This window comes from Leptopilina boulardi, unplaced genomic scaffold, assembly GCF_019393585.1.
Source record: "Leptopilina boulardi isolate dan_hultmark-lab unplaced genomic scaffold, ZJU_Lbou_2.1 LbouV2_208, whole genome shotgun sequence".
Lineage (NCBI taxonomy): Eukaryota > Metazoa > Arthropoda > Insecta > Hymenoptera > Figitidae > Leptopilina > Leptopilina boulardi.
Window position 1 is genome coordinate 973893 of NW_026137761.1, and position 22377 is coordinate 996269.

The following is a 22377-nucleotide window of genomic DNA, read 5'->3' on the forward strand; positions in this document are numbered from 1 at the left end:
CAAACATTTATCTTCTGGCAATTCAATTAAATTAGATTCAATTGCTTTCCAGATATTTCCTTGCTTAAATATAGAAGAATCGCAATCTTTTCCAAAGCTTCCAATATTCACATTTGTGAAGCGGTATTTAGATTCCACAACAGCTATTAAAACAATGGAAGAGTACGATTTATAATTAAAATACATTGATCCGCTTTTTAAGGGGCGTACCAAACGAATGTGTTTCCCATCCACAGCTCCAAGGCAATGAGGAAAATTTGAATCTTTTTCAAAATCTTCACTTATTTTTCCCCATCTTTCCTTTGTTAGTTCTGGAATGCATTCATCCTTCATGATTAGCCAAATGGCTGAGCAGACTTTCTTGACTATTTTCCTTGCTGTTGAGGCACCAATTTTAAAGTTGTAGTGCAGGTCAAGAAATGTACACCCACTTGCAAGATACCTAAAAAAAGTTCTTTTTTAAATATTTTTTACATTAATGTGTTATTTTATTGTTACAGTGAAAGGTGTCATGAGCAGATGGGGTAATCTTCGAGATAGCTTTGCTCGAGCAAAAAAAAATATGCAAAGCAGTAAAAGGAGTGGTGCTGGAGTCTCAAGGGTTACCAAGCAATATATATACCACCAGCAGCTACTATTTTTATCAAAACTGCATGATTCTACAGAAACTACCGACAGTTTGAATGTAGAGAACAATTCCGAAGACGAAGATATTGAAGTCCCGGATTTGGATAAATCATCGGAAAACATGGAAGTAGATTTTTCACCTAGACCGCAAAAAACTGGTAGAAGGAACAGTTGCACAAAAAAAAACCAAAACACCAATGAATTTGAAAAAAACTTGCTGACAGCGCTGTCATCTCATTCAAATCCACATATGGATTTTTTTCAGAGTTTAGTTCCTCATTTGAACGGATTTGATGACGATGAAATTCTTGATTTTAAAATGAGGGTTTTGCAAGTAATTTCAAGCATAAAAGATAAGAAGAGGGTGGTTCACCAATCAACTTATATTGCTTCACAATTTACCGGATATCAACATAACCCTTTTGCCGTCATGCAACCTCCGCCACAAATACCATCATCCCCTACCAGTCGTACATATTCCAATACCAGTCCAAGACATTCTCCTTATCCTCAAAGTGAAACTACTTCTCATCCTTCTCCATCATATACGTATTATGACAAATTTCATAATGCCCCCTCTCCTCAAAATCCCTACTCATTACCCAGTCCTTCATCTGCCTCAATGTCCTCAGAGAATTCAAATGATTATTCTACACAAAATTAAATACTTTCTCTCAACATATGCCATGAAAAGGGCGTTTTTGTAAGCTCCATTAAAAATAATTAAGTAATAAATAAAGAAAATGACTTTAAACATTGTTGTTTTATTTCAGGCAAAGTTTACCTATATTTAATACATATTATTGAATTTTAATAGTTAGAGATTAAATTCTTTAACTTCTTCTTCATTAAATTCTTTCAGAAACTAACAACGTCATTCAATTCTACGTGAAAAATTGCTAAATATTTTCTACGGAAAAATAAAAATTTTTAAATAATTTTTGAAAACAAAATATATTTTAAACAAAAAAATTGCAGTAACTAATAGAGAATAAAAAATAAAACTTACCTCAATGTAATACCGAGCATTTCCACTGTTGGAATGCTATTTCTAAATGTAGTCTCTTCAGATTTGATGGCGTCCTTCAGTCGGTCATGCAATTCATCGAAAGATGACTTTGACATTCGAAAGAAATTGAAAAATTTGTTTTCATCCTCTCGAAGCCTCCAATATAGTTTGTTATATTGTTTCTCACTTTCTCTCAACTGATTGATCGGATGCACCCAATGAGCTCGCTTTACACTTTTTCTATTTCGCATGAGATGACGACAACGTAAAAGATAAGCAGCGATAACTTTATTTCTAATATTCATTTTTATAAAATTCACGTAAAATAATATTCTCGATGTACGCAGTTAACAGGTTTAGAAACGACTCAGAGCATACCTGAAGTGCAATGAATCTGCTTACCTGAATTTTGGGTCGCTTAACGACAAGTTGGTCAACAAACATCGTCTAGACGACAATTTGTCGACCGTTGTCCTACGTTTTAGGTAGATTTTCTCTGTACTGAGATTCATTTTCTTTAACTGAACGTACTTATGCGATTTACTTATAAAGTACAACAATTATAGTTCAATATTAATCCTTTTTAAATTGGATTATATTTAAAGAATAATATTAATTTATATCAATTAAGTTGATTTTATTAATAAAATAATATAAAAATTATTAATATATAAGTAATAATAGAATTAATTAATAGCTATATATATATATATATATAATGTATGATAATGATAATAATAATAATAGTTATTATTAAATAACTGTCAATTAATTTGGTGATTAATTAATAACTAAAAATTTTGAAAATAAAATTTACTCTCTAAATTTGAATTAGTTAAAAGTAACTAATTATTAGTAAAATCGTTGCTCACGATAAGTTTATTTATTTATTTATTTAGTTAACGGGACCAGCCCTTTCGTACATAGGTACTCTTAAAACTAAGTATGTTTACAATTTAGTAATATTAAGCTAATTATTTTATAGCTAGGTAGGAACATTACACAGGTCCACAAAATAAATTCGATGAAAGGTTACTTTGACCAAACCTGGTGTATTATATGTTTTTGGGGTCGCTGATCACGAATCTGAAGTCCGTTTTGCTCCATCACGTCAGGATTCTTTCCTAACCTCAAAAAACATGTTGGATTTTACTTTGCAGACAACATTTTGTAAATCTTGATGGATTTACCTCAATCTTCGTATCTAGGGGTTTTTGGGGTCGCTGATTACGAATTTGAAGGCAGATTTTCAAAATACAAAATGACGGATCCAATATGGCGTCCGGATTTAAAAAAATTGCATTTTTACAAAACTTGGTATCTAGGGGTTTTTTAGGTCGCTGATTACGATTTTGAAGTCTGATTTTCAAAATTAATAGATATAACATGAGTTCAAGGTATGCTTTAGTTTGATATTACCTACATTCAGCCGTACCCAGGAACAACGACGTGGACGTAGCAGGCTTCAGTTCTCTTCGGGGTGCTTGTTTATGGTGAGTCCCCTTGCCTCTCACTATTCTTAAAAGGAGATTGACTAAGGTCGTAAGTGGCGAATTAGCTAATAAAAATGTCCGATTTTTTTAAGCCTGCTACGTCCACGTCGTTGTTCCTGGGTACGGCTGAATGTAGGTAATAGCAAACTAAAGCATACCTTGAACTCATGTTATATCTATTAATTTTGAAAATCAGACTTCAAAATCGTAATCAGCGACCTAAAAAACCCCTAGATACCAAGTTTTGTAAAAATGCAATTTTTTTTAAATCCGGCCGCCATATTGGATCCGTCATTTTGTATTTTGAAAATCTGCCTTCAAATTCGTAATCAGCGACCCCAAAAACCCCTAGATACCAAGATTGAGGTAAATCCATCAATATTTACAAAATGTTGTCTGCAAAGTAAAATCCAACATGTTTTTTGAGGTTAGGAAAAAATCCTGACGTGATGGAGCAAAACGGACTTCAGATTCGTGATCAGCGACCTTAAAAACATATAATACACCAGATTTGGTCAAAGTAACCTTTCATCGAATTTATTTTGTGGATCTGTGTTATTAATATGATTCAATATTAATCTACGCAATAATAAGGTGAATCTGGAATACCTGTCATCAAAAAAATCAATATCATTTGCAACTAAATTTGCCTCTCTACTAAGCCTAGTAATCAAGGCATTATTACCAAAATTAGTTCTGTGATAAGTAACAGAAAAAAGAAAATTGTATCTCCTGGACCTTCCAGGAACTGACAAATTAACCATTGAAAGTAGAGCAGGACAATTAATCATACCATTCACAAGTCTATAAAGAAAAAACAAGTCAGCATAAAGAAAACGCGAAGAGATCATAGGTATGTTAAGTATTGAACGCAAGTTATCATAGTCATGTGAATGAGCATCGTATGGTATAGCAAGCTGTCTTGCTGCAAATCTGAGAAATCTGTTCTGAATACGTTCAAGTCTAATAATATTATATACATAAATTGGTGACCAGATAACTACAGCATATTCAACTATCGTTCTAACAAGCGACAAGTATAACACTCTTAATGTCGCAGAATTATGGAAAACCGACGCATTTCTCATGACGAACCCCAGAGATCTTAAAGCTCTTGAGATCACTTCAGATATATGTTCATTATACGAGAGATCACTACACAATAGTACTCCCAAATCTCTCACTCTTGTTACTCTGATCAACTCTTCACCAGCAAGAGTATAGTGATATATTAACGTACTTCTCTTTGAGAATGATATTATATTGCTCTTCTTAATATTAATAGTCATAAGATTACGGTCACACCAATCAGACAGGCGATTGAAATCAGACTGAAGATTTGAAGAGTCCTGACATGGTTGGGAAGGACCTATAATCCTATAACATTTAAGATCATCTGCATACAATAGAAATAATGAGTGAACAAAAACAGAATTTATGTCATTCATAAATAAAACAAAGAGAAGTGGTCCAAGATTCGATCCCTGAGGTACGCCGGAGGTTGCAAAAAAAGGATCAGAATAAACATGCTTTACTTTAACTACCTGACACCTGTCAGAAAGATAGCTTCCTAGAAAAGAAACAAAGCTCTCACACATTCCCATGGCAACAAGCTTCCTCAATAATAATTTATGATCAACTTTGTCAAACGCCTTAGATAAATCAGCATAGACAACATCAATCTGTTTACCAATCTCTAGGTTGACAGTCAAAAAGTTAGTAAAAACTCCAAGGTTTGTTACCGTAGAGCGACCCCTCACAAACCCATATTATTTTTATTATCAGACTTGTAAACGGGAACAACAATATCCCTTTTCCATTCAATCGGAAAGGAGGAAGAGTTTAATGATTTAATGTAAATAATAAACAAGGGTTCAATAAGCGAATAACCACTTGCTTTAATTAGAGAACCAGGAATTTTGTCAGGTCCTGGACCTTTATTTACATTAATATTCTTTATCTTATTAAAAATATCATTTCTAGAAATATACAAATTTTGAAGATTAACTTCAAAATTATAGTTAAAAGATTCATCGGAGATCTGAGGATGTGATATGGTATAAGCCGATTTAAAATGTTTTGCAAAAAGATTAGAAACAGCCAATGGCGTATCTCCATTATCATCTCCAAGAAACATATGATCAGGTACAAAATTTTCCCATCTAGATGAATTAACGTAATTCCAGAACACCTTTGGATTAACAGTAATAGAATTTTCAGTATTAATCACAAAATCATTATAACAAATTCTTCATAATTTTTTGCATTCGGATCTCAAATTTGAAAAGTTTAAATAATTGATGTCATTTTTGTTTTTTACATAATTTAAATGCGCAATTTTTTTTTCGAGAACCAATCTTTTTAACTCCCTAGTGTACCATGGCGGAAAATGTGAGGTCCTTAAAAATTTTAAAGGCACATAAATATTGAAAATTTCATATAAATATTTATAAAAATTGCTAACAGACTCATCAACATTTTCAGCGTCAAGTAACTCACTCCAATTAGTAGCATTCAACGTTGAGACAATACCAGCAATATTTGCATTTTTAAAATCATACACAAGATTTTCCGATGACGATTCAGGATGAGCGGTAATAATAAATTGATCAAACAAAATATCTACCAAAAGTGGTGGATGATAACTATCAATAGGTAATATCGAATCATGAATCAAATTAACATAAAAAAATCTGTATTAACAAAAACCAAGTCCAAAAAGGAACCCTGAGAATTACAATTATTATTAATTTGATTCAAGCCTGTATAATCAATCATGTCAAAAAACAAAGCCGCAATCGAAAATTGATGGTAAGGGAGATCAAAATTAATATCGCAAAGAGGAATATCACCCCGAACATTCCAGGTAATAAAAGGCACATTAAAATCACCAAGTATGCATAATATAGAGTTAATATTGTGTTCGTAAATATTTTCAATTAGTTTACACACTTCAGAAAAAACAGATTGCGATGAGTTAGGGGGGATATAAAAACAACCAATAATTATTAATTTGTCACCCACTTTAAATTTAACAAATAAGTGTTCAACAATTAAAGATTGAGAAACAAGTAAAGAACTTTTCAAATTATTCTTAACTGCCAACAAAACTCCACCACCCCTCGACTTCTCACTCGTAACACTACTCCTATCAAAACGAAAAACGTCATAATTAATGAAGCCAAGCTCTTTTGAATAAATATTTTTATGTAGCCATGTTTCTGTAAGAGCAAAAGCACTATAAGAAAACATAGAGACACACTGTCTCAGTTCATGTAGTTTAGTACGCACACCTCTGACGTTTTGGTAGTAAACCTGTAGAAGAGGAGAAGAACGAGAAGAGGGGAAAACACAATAAGCATTGGGGGGGGGTCACTTCTCCTTGCTGTCTCCTATCTGCATAGTCAGCGTGGCTGTTCGACGACGGGAAGGGATCTGAATTATAGTGGGGACACCACGACGGAACACAATTGAAATATTCGTTTCTCCTTCTACTCGCCGAGCTGCCAGCTGTGCCTTTACAGCCTTTATCTCCTCCCTCTGCATCACGGTCTTGTCTTGTGTCATCCACAGATTTGATAAAGTCTTTGAATGTACTTTGTCCTGCTTGGCAGCGGCAAATGTTTTCAGGATTGCTCGTGCCCTCACCTCCGTCGCACATACCAATTTCACTGGGCGCCGTCTTCGAGAAACCTGCGTAAGAGAGCCAATTCTAAACGCCTTTACATTATGTAGGTCCGTGGCGGGAGTAAATGGTTTTCACATATTAACAACCAGATCACTAACATCGTTAGTAACCGAACTAGAACCAGAAGCAGCTGTAGTGGAGGATGTTTCTGGTAAATTAAATAAAACTAAATTTTTTTTCTTCTCCTCTCTATCAGCCATTTCATTTATGCAATGACTGGTCGAGGTTGTCAAATCAAAATCAGTGTTCACACCAACCACAGGAGCATCAAGTTTCTCCTCCACAACAGCAATACGCTCTGACAAATTAGCAATCCTACCTTCTACTTTTGACAGCCTAGTCAACGCTTCATCAATTCTGCCACTCATCTCAGCAAAGTTCGACGACATAGTATTATAGTTGTCATTCAGTGATCTATAATTGCTATTGAGTGATGCATGATTATTATTAACAACAATAGTCAGATCACGAATAGCTCTTAAAATGCCTTCAGAATTAGATGTTGATTGTGATGATTCTGCTGAAGGGGACAATGACCTTGGTCCACAACACTTTGAAAAGGCACCATTAGATAACACAGATAACTGTGCTGTACAACCAGGATGGTAAGGCAGGTTACATCCTTTACACAAAATTGGAGGAACACGTGTGATGTCCTTATTGCATTTTGCACATTTATCAACATAATCACTCATAGTGCATAGAAATTGAAGAAAAAAATTAAATAAAACAATCAAATATCAATATAAGCACTATACGCGATGATAAAAGGAACAGAAATTGTTCAAGGAATGTTTCAACCAATTGAGGTTAGAAAACTAAATACTGAATTAGCAGATCAAAAAACGCCTATATCAAAGTCAAAAAACAGTTCAATAACAAAACAAGATAAACACTACAATTCGTCAAACTCCGCAGAACTCCATCAATAATAATGAAAAACAACAAAAAATTGGTTAGACACGCACGATCGAAATCATATATAACTATTATTTAATTTGTTAATTAATTACTTAATAAATTAAAATTAATACACATAATTGAATGTACACGCTTAACCACAGGTCGGCCGACAAAAATCGTCTAGTGTGCGTTGCCAGCTTCGCCGACAGAAAATCGACCGACTTTTTGTCGGTCGACGCAAATCGGCTAGTGTGCGCCGGGCCTAACAGTTCTTGCAATAGAATAAAAAAGGAATTAGATGATATTAAAATGCTAACATTTATTGAATTTGATTAAAAAAGAATTAAACAGTTATCAAATACATTAATTAATTAAAATTAACTAGTTTACACATTTTTAAATTAAAATAAAATATAAATAAGAATAAATTTTAAATATAGATAGTATTTGCATATGTAATTCAAAATTTCTTAAAAGTTACCATTAATCCTTTAAAAAATATAATTATGCATTAGTTATTATATTTATTACTTTTTATTTGTTACATTTATTATTTATCGTATTTGATTCCTATGCATTTATAATATTATTGGTATCTTCATCATATACACCAAAAAAAAAACGTTTACCAAAATTCTACCAAGCCGAGGGGTAATATATAAGGATAGTATATAAGCGATCCTATATTGTTGCCTTTATATAATTCTATGTGAAATCTTAGATAAAGATATTTCAGAATCTACATGAAATCCTATATGATTTCTTATGTTCAAATCAATCATATATATGATCCCACGTGAGGATTTTTAATATGATTTCATGTCAGATTTTCTGTAATAATTTTTTATTCAAGAACTGAAAAAAGATTTGATGTATGATTTGATATAGGAAAAAATCTGGTTAAGGATTGAGCAATGAATTTTGGTATATTTTTTAATAAGAAAACACGAAGGAAATTGACATAAGAAATTGAAGGAAAAAATGTGACCAGAAAAAATTTCACATAGGAATTAACATAATTTATTACCTAAGAATACATTTATAAGAATTTACATCGAATCCTACTTCAAATCATGTCTCAATTTCCTATATGATTTTTCATAAGGTCCTATATAGTTTCTTACATGACACATAGGATTTTATGTGGATTTTAATATATGAATTTATGTGAGATCCTATATAAGATCCTACATAAGAATTTTTAGTAGGGCCCTGACCTAACGCTCCACATGTTAACACGCTAACTATTACGCCAACTTAACGTGAGAAAATAAATACAAAATTGATTTGATAAGTTGCGACTACTATTCCTCCGTGGTTGCGACTGAGGAAAATGAAGACTTGAGGAGCAGAACAATAAAGAAACAATAATGATATATAAATTATAATTTATTTTTAAAGTTGATTAATTTATTTAACATACAAATCAATATTTTCTTTTTTTTATTTTATTAAAACTTAGGAACATAAGTTTTCTTATTATGTATCTAAAATATAGATAATATAGTAAAAAAAAGGCAAATAAATTTTAGCTTCCGTAAACAAAAAATCACTTATTTCTCTTGAGTTGCTGATAAAATTCTTAGATTAAAATTGTTAAATTAAAATTTGTGCTAAAAATTTTTTTAATAAATTAACTTAATTAATTTTTTTTAATTTTTTAAAAAATTAGTAATTTTAATTAATTATTATTTAATTCATTTAAAATTCATAAATATTATTATTAAATAATTATTACTTTATAAAATATTATGTATGGAAATTTAATTTAATTATGGTTTTATTTTGTGTTAAAAATTACTTTTTATTTTGAGGTTATGTCATAAAACTATACTTGTGGACAAACTGGCAAGGGACATTCCACTGCCATGATATGCTTTTTCTAGTTTATATTGCAAACATGGCATAACCAAGTAAGTCTCGTTTAATCTGGGAAACGCCAGACTTGTGGAAAAACTGGCAAGGGCCATGAGAGAGCCTAACTTAAAATAGAACTAAGTAGGGAAATTTCTGCACGGGTTACTCTTGAACTGCAAAAAAATATTTATGTATTTTTTTCAAAAAGGTTGGTCTGACAGATGATATGGCGGAGTGCTTCAAAAATGTATCGCCATGCGGTGGTCACTATAACTCGGTCCAGATTTAATCTAGATCAAAACAAAAACTAGCATTAGTTTCTGCAGCTCAAAACCTAGCGAAATACGTATCCGTTTTTAAAAAAATGCATTTTTCGCAAAATGGCATCGATTTGAAGGAAAAAGTGCTTATTTTTGCCTAAATTTTCTTTACTTAAATTTGTCTAGAAAATTTAAATATTAATATTTCAAAAAATCCGTACGTAATTCGCTAGATAATTATATCACAAAGACAAACAAAATAAAAAAAACTAAAAGGATCGATTGAAATTTGTGGCAGCTAGAGTGCCTACTGATTTTTCAAATGTAGTTTTGAGAAAAACGCGTTCAAAGTTTTCTTAACAGTTTGGTCGTGATTAACAATGATTAAATTAAAAATTACCTGTAATCAGCTACGCCAAGTCCATATAGCATATATTATTTCTATGTCTACAAGGTGTACTTTAAGCAAAAAAAATTTCTTCTGATTTTTATAAAATTTCAAAGTGGTTTTGTTTCATATTAGTTGACATATATAATAAATAAATAAATAATAATCTTTGCTCGAAGTCGTGACTGCTGTTCTCACAGCTCTGAGTACTGTGTAGAATTATTTTTTAGGATTAAAGAAATAAAATACCATTAAACCTTTAATAAAAAATAGACAATTTTAAACAAGCGTTCAAGACAATTTTAATTAATTTTATGTGTGTAAAGTATAATGCAATAGCATTTGCAACATCTGTATTGGTTAACAGTGTAAATTAAAAGATTAATTTATGAAACTGATAATAATATAATGAGCAAGCATTTGATATCATTTTTTGAAAACAATTAATTAAATCATTTTCCGGCAGTTAGAATGTTTAATATTAGAATTTCGATTTGTAGAGAATGATTGGAATTGTCTTTTCATAAATCGAGCTAAAGAACTTCAAAATAGTGAACTAAACCTTTCATATTTTTTAAAGACTTTTCCCAGTAAAAATGACAACAGAGTTCTGTCTACTGAAACTGAGAATGAAAAGAAAATACCCAAAGAAAAAAATTTGTCCTGTAAGATGAAGAAATTATCTACAGAAATTGAAATGGGATTTACATGTTGATGTAAATTCAGTATGCACAACAGAAAATAATAAGAAAATAATTTCTAGTCTTATTGTTAGGGAAAATTTTGATCCCATGACATATCCTACAATGTTTCCTTATGGTGATCCTGGATGGACTGTAAACCTTAAGCATACTCAAGGTACTTGTAATTTTATTCATTTACAATTTTATATGTATCGTCTTTCATAGGGAAGAAAAAAGCGTGGATTGACACATCTGCGTTTAACTATATGTTTACGTACACAAATTTGCGATTCAGAAACTTTAAATAAAATGATATGTGCTGAAATCACAGACGAAATAAAGAATCCAGAACTTTTTAACATTGTAAAGCGATTTTAAGTTCATGAGCATTGTGGTAAACAAAATAGGAATTCACCCTGCATGGATCCTGAGATGGGTCATTTAAATGTATTGCTGACAATTCGACGATTGTAGCATATAATCTTTATTTGAGTACAAAATTTAAAGGTCATATTGACTGGGCAATAATAGGTATTATATTATTATAACACCATAATGGTGAAATAGTAATACAGTAACGATTACAAAAATAATATTATTATTTTTGTGAGATCAAAATTCCAATAAGTGTCTGTCAAATAAAAATAAATTTTTAATTTTTCATAAAAAATTGTAGATATCGCGCGCGTTTCTTTTAGCTAGTTAAAATCAATATTTGACAAGAAAAATAACCACGGCTATCTTCTTTTTAATTGAAGTTAAACGTTCCTTTGTTTTCTAAATTCTAAAAAATAATTCTACACAGTACTCAGAGCTGTGAGAACAGCAGTCACGACTTCGAGCAAAGAATTTATTGCTACATTCATAGCTCTGAATAATCTGTTGTCAACTAATATAAAACAAAACTCTGATTACTGTAAAAAAAAGTTGTGATTGTTTTCTGCATAGCATTCAGTGCAAGAGGGGAAAGACCAGCTAGTTCGAAATCTAGTCTGGGGAAAAACGATCCTAAGAAATCTAAAAAGTTGCATTTGGAGAAGACAGGCAAAGAGTTTTGTAAACACATCACTCCCTCACAAGACATATCTCAAAACAAATTAGATTAGCGCTATACTATAAGGAATTGCATACACCCAAACTATTTTACTGGAATGCCAATGGTTTACGCAACTTACCTGATCTTGTTTCATTGATTAAAAATGTGGACAGTTTTTGCTTAAATGAAACTTGGGAATTAAATGATCCAACATCAACAATAGTAAATCACCTTGGAGATGTCCATGTTATTTTCAGTAAGGTGATCAAGACTTCGAAGAAGGGAAGAGCAAAGGGAAGCATACTTATCGACATTAAAAAGAGTAAATATAAACACGAGACACTTTCTATCTCCGAAGAATATATTTTCGTTAAATTTAAAAGTTAAGATTTTGAATTTATTTTAGGCTTTGTATACATTTCGCCGAGTAGAAATATTGTTTTCTTTTTGATAGATTTTGTTGAATTGTTATCTAATATAATAAATAAAATGCCTAATTTACTTTTTTGGTGGGGGGGGACTTTAATGCAAGAATTGGTCAATTAAATTAATTTAATAATGAGATAATACCAAATAATTTATTAATTAACTGTGAAAGATTAAATCACAGAAAGAACTGTTAAATTAATGGCAGAATTTAATAATGTATTAACAAAAAATGAAAATGCAAAACAATATATTTTACGAAATGTAGAAGAGTAAAGAAGAGAATACCCTGGATGTCAGAAACAGAATCTAAGTTGTTTTTGTTTGGTTATTAAAAATAGTAATATAAATAACAATTTAGAAAAATTTGAAGTCAGCTATAGTGAATAGAATATTTTAAATATGAAATTTACATTGTTATTAAAACGACCCTGACAACTTTAGATTACGATGAACCAGGAGGTTTTATTTAAAATGTGGTAATACAAAATTTTCGTCCGCCATATTAAATACAGACTTCTAAAAAGTTGAATTTTGAAATCAGACTCATGATTGATTGATTTCCTCTTTTTAATTGTCCAAGATTGAAGAATTCAGAAAAAGTAGGTTGTTAAAAAATCTATTTTTTTCATCTATTTTTCGATGTTAATTCTTGTCCCCAGTTTTGTGCGTCATGAAGAAGCTTTTTAATGAAATTGAAATATTTTATAAAAATCAAAACAAAACTTAGTTATACTATTGGAGAAGCAATAATTAACTTCACAAAGTCGATTTATTATGGTAGAAACTAATTTCATAATTGATTTTCTGTTTTTACACTTTTAAAGCTCCAATTTTACATGGGGAATCACAGAATCTTCATGGGAAAGCCTTCACATATTATATAATAAATTCAATAATTATTAATACTTATTTTCTGTTAAATAAAGTGTAGTTGTATTAATTATTTAGCCAGTAGGGGAGGATGGGGCAAGGATAGTTAGTGGCTCTGTTGCCTATACGGCTTCTTCAAAAAGGGCACTATTCTTCATGTATACTTGTTTTAACACCAAAAGACGTCAAGAAAAATTTGATCTTGATGCGATATCATTTGTGGAAGCTACGTGTTTATTTGTCAAAATCCTGTTTTTTCTAAAATGTCTCAGTTCTGTTTAAAACACTGTTTCAGATATTTACTGTTTTAAATATTTATTTATGTCCAAAAAATTTTTTTGGTAGTGCTTTGAAGTATTTTGAGGTGCTTTTATCCAATGAAATTAAAAAAACCCCAAATTTAATGTCTTTTTTTGATTATTTTTCGTAAAAAGAATTTTGATAACTATCCTTGCCCCAATAGTGGGGCAAGGATAGTTAAATTTTTTTTTTCATTTTCCGCTAATATCCCGAAGGCATTGCAATCCACAGCAAAATAATGTATTACAAAATTGTAGCTAAATAAACAGGCTTCCGAACGATACTATTCTTTTTCCGATGCCTATTGAATATTTAGCTGCTAGATCCAAAAATGTCTTACCTAACTATCCTTACCCCATCCTCCCCTATAATTACCGTGAATACGAAATAGACTGAAAATCGCTTATATAATGTTTAAAAAATCAGTATTAGTTGTACGTCATGGGGAAGATTTTTTCATTAAAACTTGTATGTTATTTAGTGGGAATTACATTATATGTTAATTTTTGTTAAATTGTAAAAATATATTTTGAATAATATCAATAACTAAATTATACGCTACACGGAGAATTACCCATAAATTCATTACTGCTCGCCCAAAAATATCAAAAATCTAGAATGAAGAAAATCCGTACTGTGTAATATTGCAGTAATATTACATTAATATTGACTGGTAATATTACCATGAGGCGGACAATTTAATATTATTATAATGTTACGTGCTACTTTGGAGGTGCAAGAAATGATTTAGTCATGAAAAATCATTTTGTTGCACCTTTAATTGAAATCATTATTAACGTTTAACAAAAAAGGCAAACACAGTAATGATTTTCTTCATGACTTCTAGCTTTTGACATTTTTGAGCTAGCAGTAATAAAATTAAACAATGTTATTAAGAAACATTGAGTATTATTTCTGACACTTTCAATACCTGACAACTTTAGAAAGAGGAAATCATAATTGGATTCATAATTGGAAATCGAAATGATTAATATATTCATCAGTTTGAAAGTAAAAAAAGTACTATAAAAAGTGAATAACACACAAAAATCGACTTTATTCGTAAATCCCTCTACCGATTTTTTCATCTTAGGTTCAAATTACTCAGAAAATAATGTGGAATTATTATCTGTAGAGAGCCGAGATGGGCCAGTACTTTTGGGTTAAAGTTAGTCCAAGCCCACCGCGTTACGTAACGCTTCATTGGGAGGGGGGGTCAAACTATAGGCCAAAGCAGAATAGATACTTGAACGGGAACCCAATCGTGAAGCTTTTTAATGAAACTGAAATATTTTATAAAAATCAAAACACAACTTAGTTATACTATTGGAGAAGCAATAATTAACTTCACCAAGTCGATTTATTATGGTAGAAACTAATTTCATAATTAATTTTCTGTTTTTACACTTTTAAAACTCCAATTTTACATGGGGAATCACAGAATCTTCATGGGAAAGCCTTCACATATTATATAATAAATTAGATTGAATAAATATATTTGCTATACTTATCTTACTCATACTTACGTTTCCATTTACGATTGTCTTCCCGTTCAAGAATCTATTCTGCTTTGGCCTTATTTGTTACACACATAAAAAAATGGCGCTAATGTATACAAAAATGTGTTAAATGGGAGGAGGGGATTCAAATTTCTAAAAAAGCGTTACGTAATTTAAGTATGAGCTCTTACTATCATAATAAGAATTACGTACTTTAAAAGCATAAGATTCATACCTACAAATATTATATAGTCTACCTAAAATAGCAAGAGCTTTTAAGTGCCTAAATTCTTACAACCTACGTTTTGGCCACGCCTACTTTCCCTTTCCAACCATCGCAGGTTTCAAGAATTTAAGCATCAAAAAGGATGAATAGTCACTAATGCAAATGAACATAGTTTTCATAACCGAACAAAATTTTATTTTAAATTTCATAAATCACTTAAGCAACAAATAAAATGAACTTTTTTTGTAATATTATAGTAAAAAAAACATTAATGTATTCGTTATAAACAAATAAGTTAATAAATTTTTAAAAGTCGATGAATCTGGCTGAAATTAATTACTTGGAGGTTTTCGAGGTCGCTGATTACGAATATGACATTAGTTTTTCAAAATTCAAAATGGCGAATCCAAAATGGCGGAATATTTTTTAAAATTTGCTTAAATTTGCCTGAAACTTATTACTCTGGGGTTTTCGGGGTTATTGATTACAAATATCATATTTGTTTTTCAAAATTCAAAATGGCGGGTCCAAAACGGCGACCAAAATTTTAGTTAATTAGTGGGATTCGCATCAAACTTGTTACTTTGGGGTTTTTAGGGTCGTTGATTAGGAATATTATATTAGTTTTAAAAAATTTAAAATGGCGGGTCTAAAATCCTATCTCGGGCGATAGCCAGTGTTTTATTGAACCTAAATGGCTTTGTTTTTTTTGTTTTGGATTATTCTTCTATCAATAGTCATCACAGCAGATACAACACGTCTTTGTTCCATGATATTTTAATGGTGTAAAAGTAAAGTAATAAATTTGTTCTAATAACTAAAAAAATTATTTTTCTACAGTTTATGTATGTTATATTAAGCTCAACAAATTTAGATCAATTTATGAAAGTAGTAAAGTTACTGTCTCTACTATTTTTTATTTTTCGCTGGAACATGTAACAACTCTGTTAATTATAATTTTTGATTTAATATAAAATATTTAACCTCTGATATCCCAAGATATCTTAGGGACGTTAATGGGATATCAAACTCCGACCCTTAAGATATCCCTCAGATGTCTATAAATATCTGAGAAATATCCATAGATATCCCCTGAACATACTCAAGCTATCAAAAGATCCTTCCCATGACATATTTTGTGTAATATTCATAGGATATCCCAGATATTTCGGGATCTAAACAGGACGGGTATCGGATCTAACAAAAAATATAAATTCCATTTTCTGATCTAGATAGATAAATTCAGTACCATAAAATGATGTAAACTCGGCGTTAGCGGAAAAGTCGGCGATTATTACAAAATTAATTTCCGCGGACAAATACATCTACAGCTCACAATTCCTAACCGATTGAAATTTTTTTAAATACTCTGCATTAAATACCGAACAAATGTAAGAGAAGCGATTTTCAATTTAGTTTGTAATTTAGAGGTTATGTAAGCAAAAGTACCATAAAAAATTGAACAAGTTGAAAATTCAGATGTTCATTACATGAACATTTTGCTTCCTCTTTACGATCAGCAAAAAAATTTGCTTCCTCGTGGAGAAAGCAAAATTTTATTGCCAAAATGTGAATTTTTGATTTTTTAACTTTCATTAATTCTTTAAATTTACCTCAAATGTATACTTTATATATATCGATCGATTCGTCTTGACGTAAGGAATACAATTTTATTATATATACCCGTGTGGAAAAAGCCACGATCTTGCCCTCAAGAGTTCGGGGCCCCCGGCGGGGGCCCATGAGGGCTGATCCATATGGCGAATCCATGAGGGGCACCGTAGGGGCCCCGCATGGATCGCCCTCATGATCGATTAGCAAAATTTTCTAAGTCCAAAAATCAAATATTTTTTTATCACCAAAAAATTAATGTTTATAATGATTCAGAACAACGAAAAACGCGTTTTTAATAAAAATATATTTACACTTTTTTGAAAATAACACTCACACTTATGGCAAAATAGATGAGGGCCATCGTAGGGGCCCGCATGGATCGCCCTCATGGTCGATTAGCAAAATTTTCTAAGTCCAAAAATCAAATATTTTTTTATCACCAAAAAATTAATGTTTATAATGATTCAGAACAACGAAAAACGCGTTTTTAATAAAAATATATTTACACTTTTTTGAAAATAACACTCACACTTATGGCAAAATAGATGAGGGCCATCGTAGGGGCCCGCATGGATCGCCCTCATGGTCGATTAGCAAAATTTTCTAAGTCCAAAAATCAAATATTTTTTTATCACCAAAAAATTAATGTTTATAATGATTCAGAACAACGAAAAACGCGTTTTTAATAAAAATATATTTACACTTTTTTGAAAATAACACTCACACTTATGGCAAAATAGATGAGGGCCATCGTAGGGGCCCGCATGGATCGCCCTCATGGTCGATTAGCAAAATTTTCTAAGTCCAAAAATCAAATATTTTTTTATCACCAAAAAATTAATGTTTATAATGATTCAGAACAACGAAAAACGCGTTTTTAATAAAAATATATTTACACTTTTTTGAAAATAACACTCACACTTATGGCAAAATAGATGAGGGCCATCGTAGGGGCCCGCATGGATCGCCCTCATGGTCGATTAGCAAAATTTTCTAAGTCCAAAATTCAAATATTTTTTCGTCAACAAAAAATGAATGTTTCCAATGATTCAGAACAACGAAAAACGCGTTTTTAATAAAAATATATTTACACTTTTTTTGAAAATTCACCTGAGATGATTCATGATAATAATCATAAAGCATATAATTAATTATATTTTATAAATTGCATTTGATTGGAAAATATAATTTAATATCTTAACTTTAACTAAATGATGTTAAGCACTTTTCTTTGTTAGGTATTTTTGAAGTTTAAATAGCATCAAGAAGTTAGCATTCGTTTTGAAGTAGCGTGCGTAGCGTAGTTGGTAAAGCGTTAGACTCATAGTCCGTAGGTCGTAGGTTCGATTCCCCCCATGCGTTAGATTTATTTATTTCTCAGGTTTGCGTTTAATCATTAATTCTATGTATGAATTAATTGAAAAATGAAAATATCCGTTAATAGTATGCATAAAATACATATTTTTTAATTTTTTAATTAATTAATTTATTATTACTTTTAATTATATCCGACAGTTAATTAATTAGAACGTTAATTAATAAATTCAATTTGAGTAAGAATTTAATTTAAAATTGAATAATTATTAAATAAATATGTTATTTATTCATAACTTAAGCTTATTTATTATTAATTAACTTTTATTATTAATATTATTGATTAAAAAACATTATGGCAAACTTGAGGGCAAGATGAGGGCAAACGTGAGGGCCCATAAGGGCGCCCGTAGGGGCACCCTCATGGATCGCCCATGCGGGCGCCCTCATCGATGAGCATGTCGTTTCCATGAGGGGCCCCTATGGATCATCCATATGCGGCCCTCATGGCATGAGGGCGATCCATAAGGGCCCCCGCTGGGGGCCCACATCTCTTTTCCACACGGGTAACCTTAAATTTTTCTATTAAAAAATTTTTTCGATTAAAAAAAAATTTTTGGAAAAAAGACGATAAAATTTTTTTTTTTGGGTATTTTTTAAAAACCTTTGGTCAGATTTGAGATATTAATATGATAAATGAGCCTACCAAATTTTATCTAAATCCATTAAAACCTGTTAAAGTTGAAAAGTTTTATAAACGAAAGGACTACAAAGCTTTCTCCACGAGGAAGCAAAATCATGATTAAATATTTTTAAAAAATTTTAAGGGGCTATACTAGTGTAATCTATAAAAAATTAGGCGATTTTTGGGAATTTTTTAAAAGAAAGTACTCGATAGTATGTTTTGAAGTTTTTTGGACATAATAAGGTATATTTTTAGCTATATTTTAAGATTTTTTCTTACAAAAATATTGAAAAATAACTGAGTTTTGTGCTGTCTTCGGAGGTGCCAAAAAAATGTTCCCTAACTGCTGACATGATTCCGGACGAATGAGTAGCTGAAACAAAAAAATTCAAAAAGGTTCTTAAAGGTATTTCCAATACAATAATATACGATTTTTGAAAAATATCAAAAATTTACAAAATTGCGTAGTTCTGAAAAAACTATCGTTTTTAGGGGTAAAAAATGGTCGTTTTTTAATGACAAATTGACAATTTTCAACCAATCAAAAAGATCCTAGGTCATTGTATAGTAAATATATTCAAGAATACTCAGTTTCAATTTGAAGTCGATCGGTCAATTTCTCGTTGAGTTATGATGTCTGCAATTTTGAAAAATGTCGTTTCGAGAAAAACGCGTTTAAAGTCCGTCTATAAGCAGGTGGGGTGGTTTATACCTGCGAGCGGTCGCAATTTAGGGGCCGTCTATAAACTACGTTACCTACTTTAGGGGGAAGCGGGTCAAATAGTTTTAAAAAATGCATTTAACACAATGGTAACGAGGGGAAAGGGGGTCTAAAAAGAATGAAAATTGGTAACGTAGTTTATAGCCCCTTAGAACGTTTCCATTAAAAAACTATTCAAAATACGACCTTGCCGTTTTCACAGGATATTTATGATAGTATAAGCTATCGAATAAGCAAAAAAAAGTTATTTTTATGAAAAATTTTATATTTTCAAAATCTGAAAAGACATCTTTTAAATATGATAAAGACATCTTTATGAACAAGCTTAGTACCTTTTTTGGACGTATTTCAGACATATTATTCACGTTGTTGAGATATACCGTACGAGGGCAAATTAAAGACTTCTTTAATCGAAGTCCAAAAGACGTCCGCATAAAGACATTCTCAGAACGTCTTTGGAACAAGTGTGCCCACTGGGATGTAGCTTTTTGTTTTCTTACATTTACAAGCTTTTATTTGTCAATTTTAACAAAAAATAAGTTTATTATTACTGTATCTCGGAAACTATTAGGGCTATCACATAGTTTTTTGGCAAATTGTCAGACATTTAGTCAGCTATAACTTCTCTGTTAAACACTTTTTCGAAAAAACATACACTACCGTCGGAAATTGTCGGTACGATTAACGTTCGAGGAGTGGAAATTCGGCGCTGACATTAAAGCAAGATATTTCAAGTTAGAAAAAAGTTATAGACTTTTAGCTTAGATGGTTGGAAAGCTGATAAAATTCTGCTTCTAAATGTATATCAAGAAAATTTTTTTCTTTTTTTTTGTATTTATAACACAGAAAAGATTTCAAGCAAAAATTATGCAATTTTCATACTGTTGTACTAATGTTTTTGACTTCCGGCATAATCTAGAATAATGTATGGAAAAATTTGACAATTTTACAACATAATCTTTAAGATCTCAGCTTTAATTTTCATTTTAAAAAATTTTTTAAATGTTTTATGGTTCCTGAAATATACTAAAAAAGGTCCGAGCATGTTTTTTTACAAATCAGCCGTCGATCATCACTTTTTGCCGCCTCGCTGCTGGCTTGTAGAAAAACATGCTCGAACATTTTTTAACATATTTTAGGTACTACAAAACATTTTTTAAGTTTCAAAAAATCAAATTAAAGCTAAGAACTTAAAGATTGTGTTAAAATTTTGAAATTTTTACGCTAAAATGTAATAGAAGGCTGTAATTTGCAAAAAAAATTGATTTTTTGCACTTACTACAGAACAAATTTTTAGGTTTTGGAAAGACTTCGAAATACAAAATTTAAGTACTTTTTTACCCCAAAATGAAGAGTTTATGCAAAACAAATTGTTGTCCTTAGATAAAATGTCTAAAAATGCTAACTTGACTGGATTAACATATTTATATTGAATTCAACTGAAAAAGCATTTTCTTGTCGGGAGGCGTCGAAATGGTCAAAATTCTTTTGTAAAGAGTAAATATTTCTGTTACAAAGGTATTCGATAGGAAGGTCTGACGCGGATGCTGGTGTACAGTATTCATGGCTGTGGAAATTGGCCAATGTTACTCAGTCTCCATATAGCTACTTGTGGACTAATGCAAGTACTGGTCCGGAACTCGTGGCAGGACCATCCCGTCGGACGATGTATGTCACAGCTTTATATTTTACTATGACTTGCATGACCTCCGTGGGATTTGGAAATGTTGCTGCGGAGACTGACAATGAAAAGATCTTTACCATTTGTATGATGATTATCGCTGGTAAGAAATTATATTCTTTAACTAGAATTATTGTTACTTATGAGAAATTAATTGTTAATTATTGGATTATTATCATTTATCTTCATAAATATTATGTACTCTCAACACAAAGCGGATTTTTACCTTACAAAGTTAGACGGCCTACATACCGAGGCATGACTTTACGTAAGCCATTAGGAGACCTTAATTTTGGGGTATGAACTTAACTGTACACCGTCGTATGCTTTTGTTGTGTTTCTAGAAATCATTTCCGCAAATATTTCACGTGGAAACCTATAAACCTATATTATTTGTGACATGAAGCGCCATCTATTTTTACTTATTTGGAACTAATTTTAACTATGATCTGGAGGAGAGGCGTAGTCAATAATGAGTCTTTATTTAAACCTTCGAACTAATAGTATACTGTTTAAATAAAAGATACAAAATAATAAAAGAATATAAAACAATCACAAGCCAACAGAATTCGAAATTTTTTTGGTGCAGCAAATGACAAAGCTGTTTCTGATAGGTTTTTTCATGCTGACCACGATTCCGTAAACGAAAATTTTCTATCAGCTCTAGTTTTTGAGAAAAACAAGTTGAAAATGTCAAGAAATCGCGTTTTTGTCAAACTTTAAGTACCTCTAGCAATGAAACAAAAGGTTATAGAACCTTCCACTTAGGCTGAAATTGAAGCTTAATGTTTTTGCTATAATCCTCAAAAAGCACCTTTCTGGCATCGTGACCTCAAAGTCATTTGTAATATATTTTTGAGTCGCAAAAATTAAATTTGTAGAAGTTTGAGTGCGTACCACCGGCGATGTAACGAAAGGTCATGTAATCTTTTTTTGGGCTTAAACTAAAGATTAAACTTTAGACCACAATCCATGAAAATTAATTTCCAGCACCTTAACCTCAAAGTCATTAGTAATGAAGCAATTTTGACAATGGATACCAACAATTTGAGGTTATTGTTGCATCAATATAATTTTTTGGGATTGTAGTCTAA

At 31.1% G+C, this 22377-nt stretch overlaps 1 protein-coding gene across 12 annotated transcripts in view; it reads left to right on the forward strand.

The window, feature by feature from the left end:
- LOC127278580 (potassium voltage-gated channel protein eag) overlaps positions 1–22377 on the forward strand; it is a 1151741-nt gene that overhangs the window by 607025 nt on the left and 522339 nt on the right. For all 12 annotated transcript variants that reach the window (XM_051300360.1, XM_051300361.1, XM_051300362.1 and 9 more), the window contains one exon: positions 21121–21386. In XM_051300360.1, coding sequence (XP_051156317.1) covers positions 21121–21386 — 266 coding nt within the window. The remainder of the gene's footprint in view (positions 1–21120; positions 21387–22377) is intronic.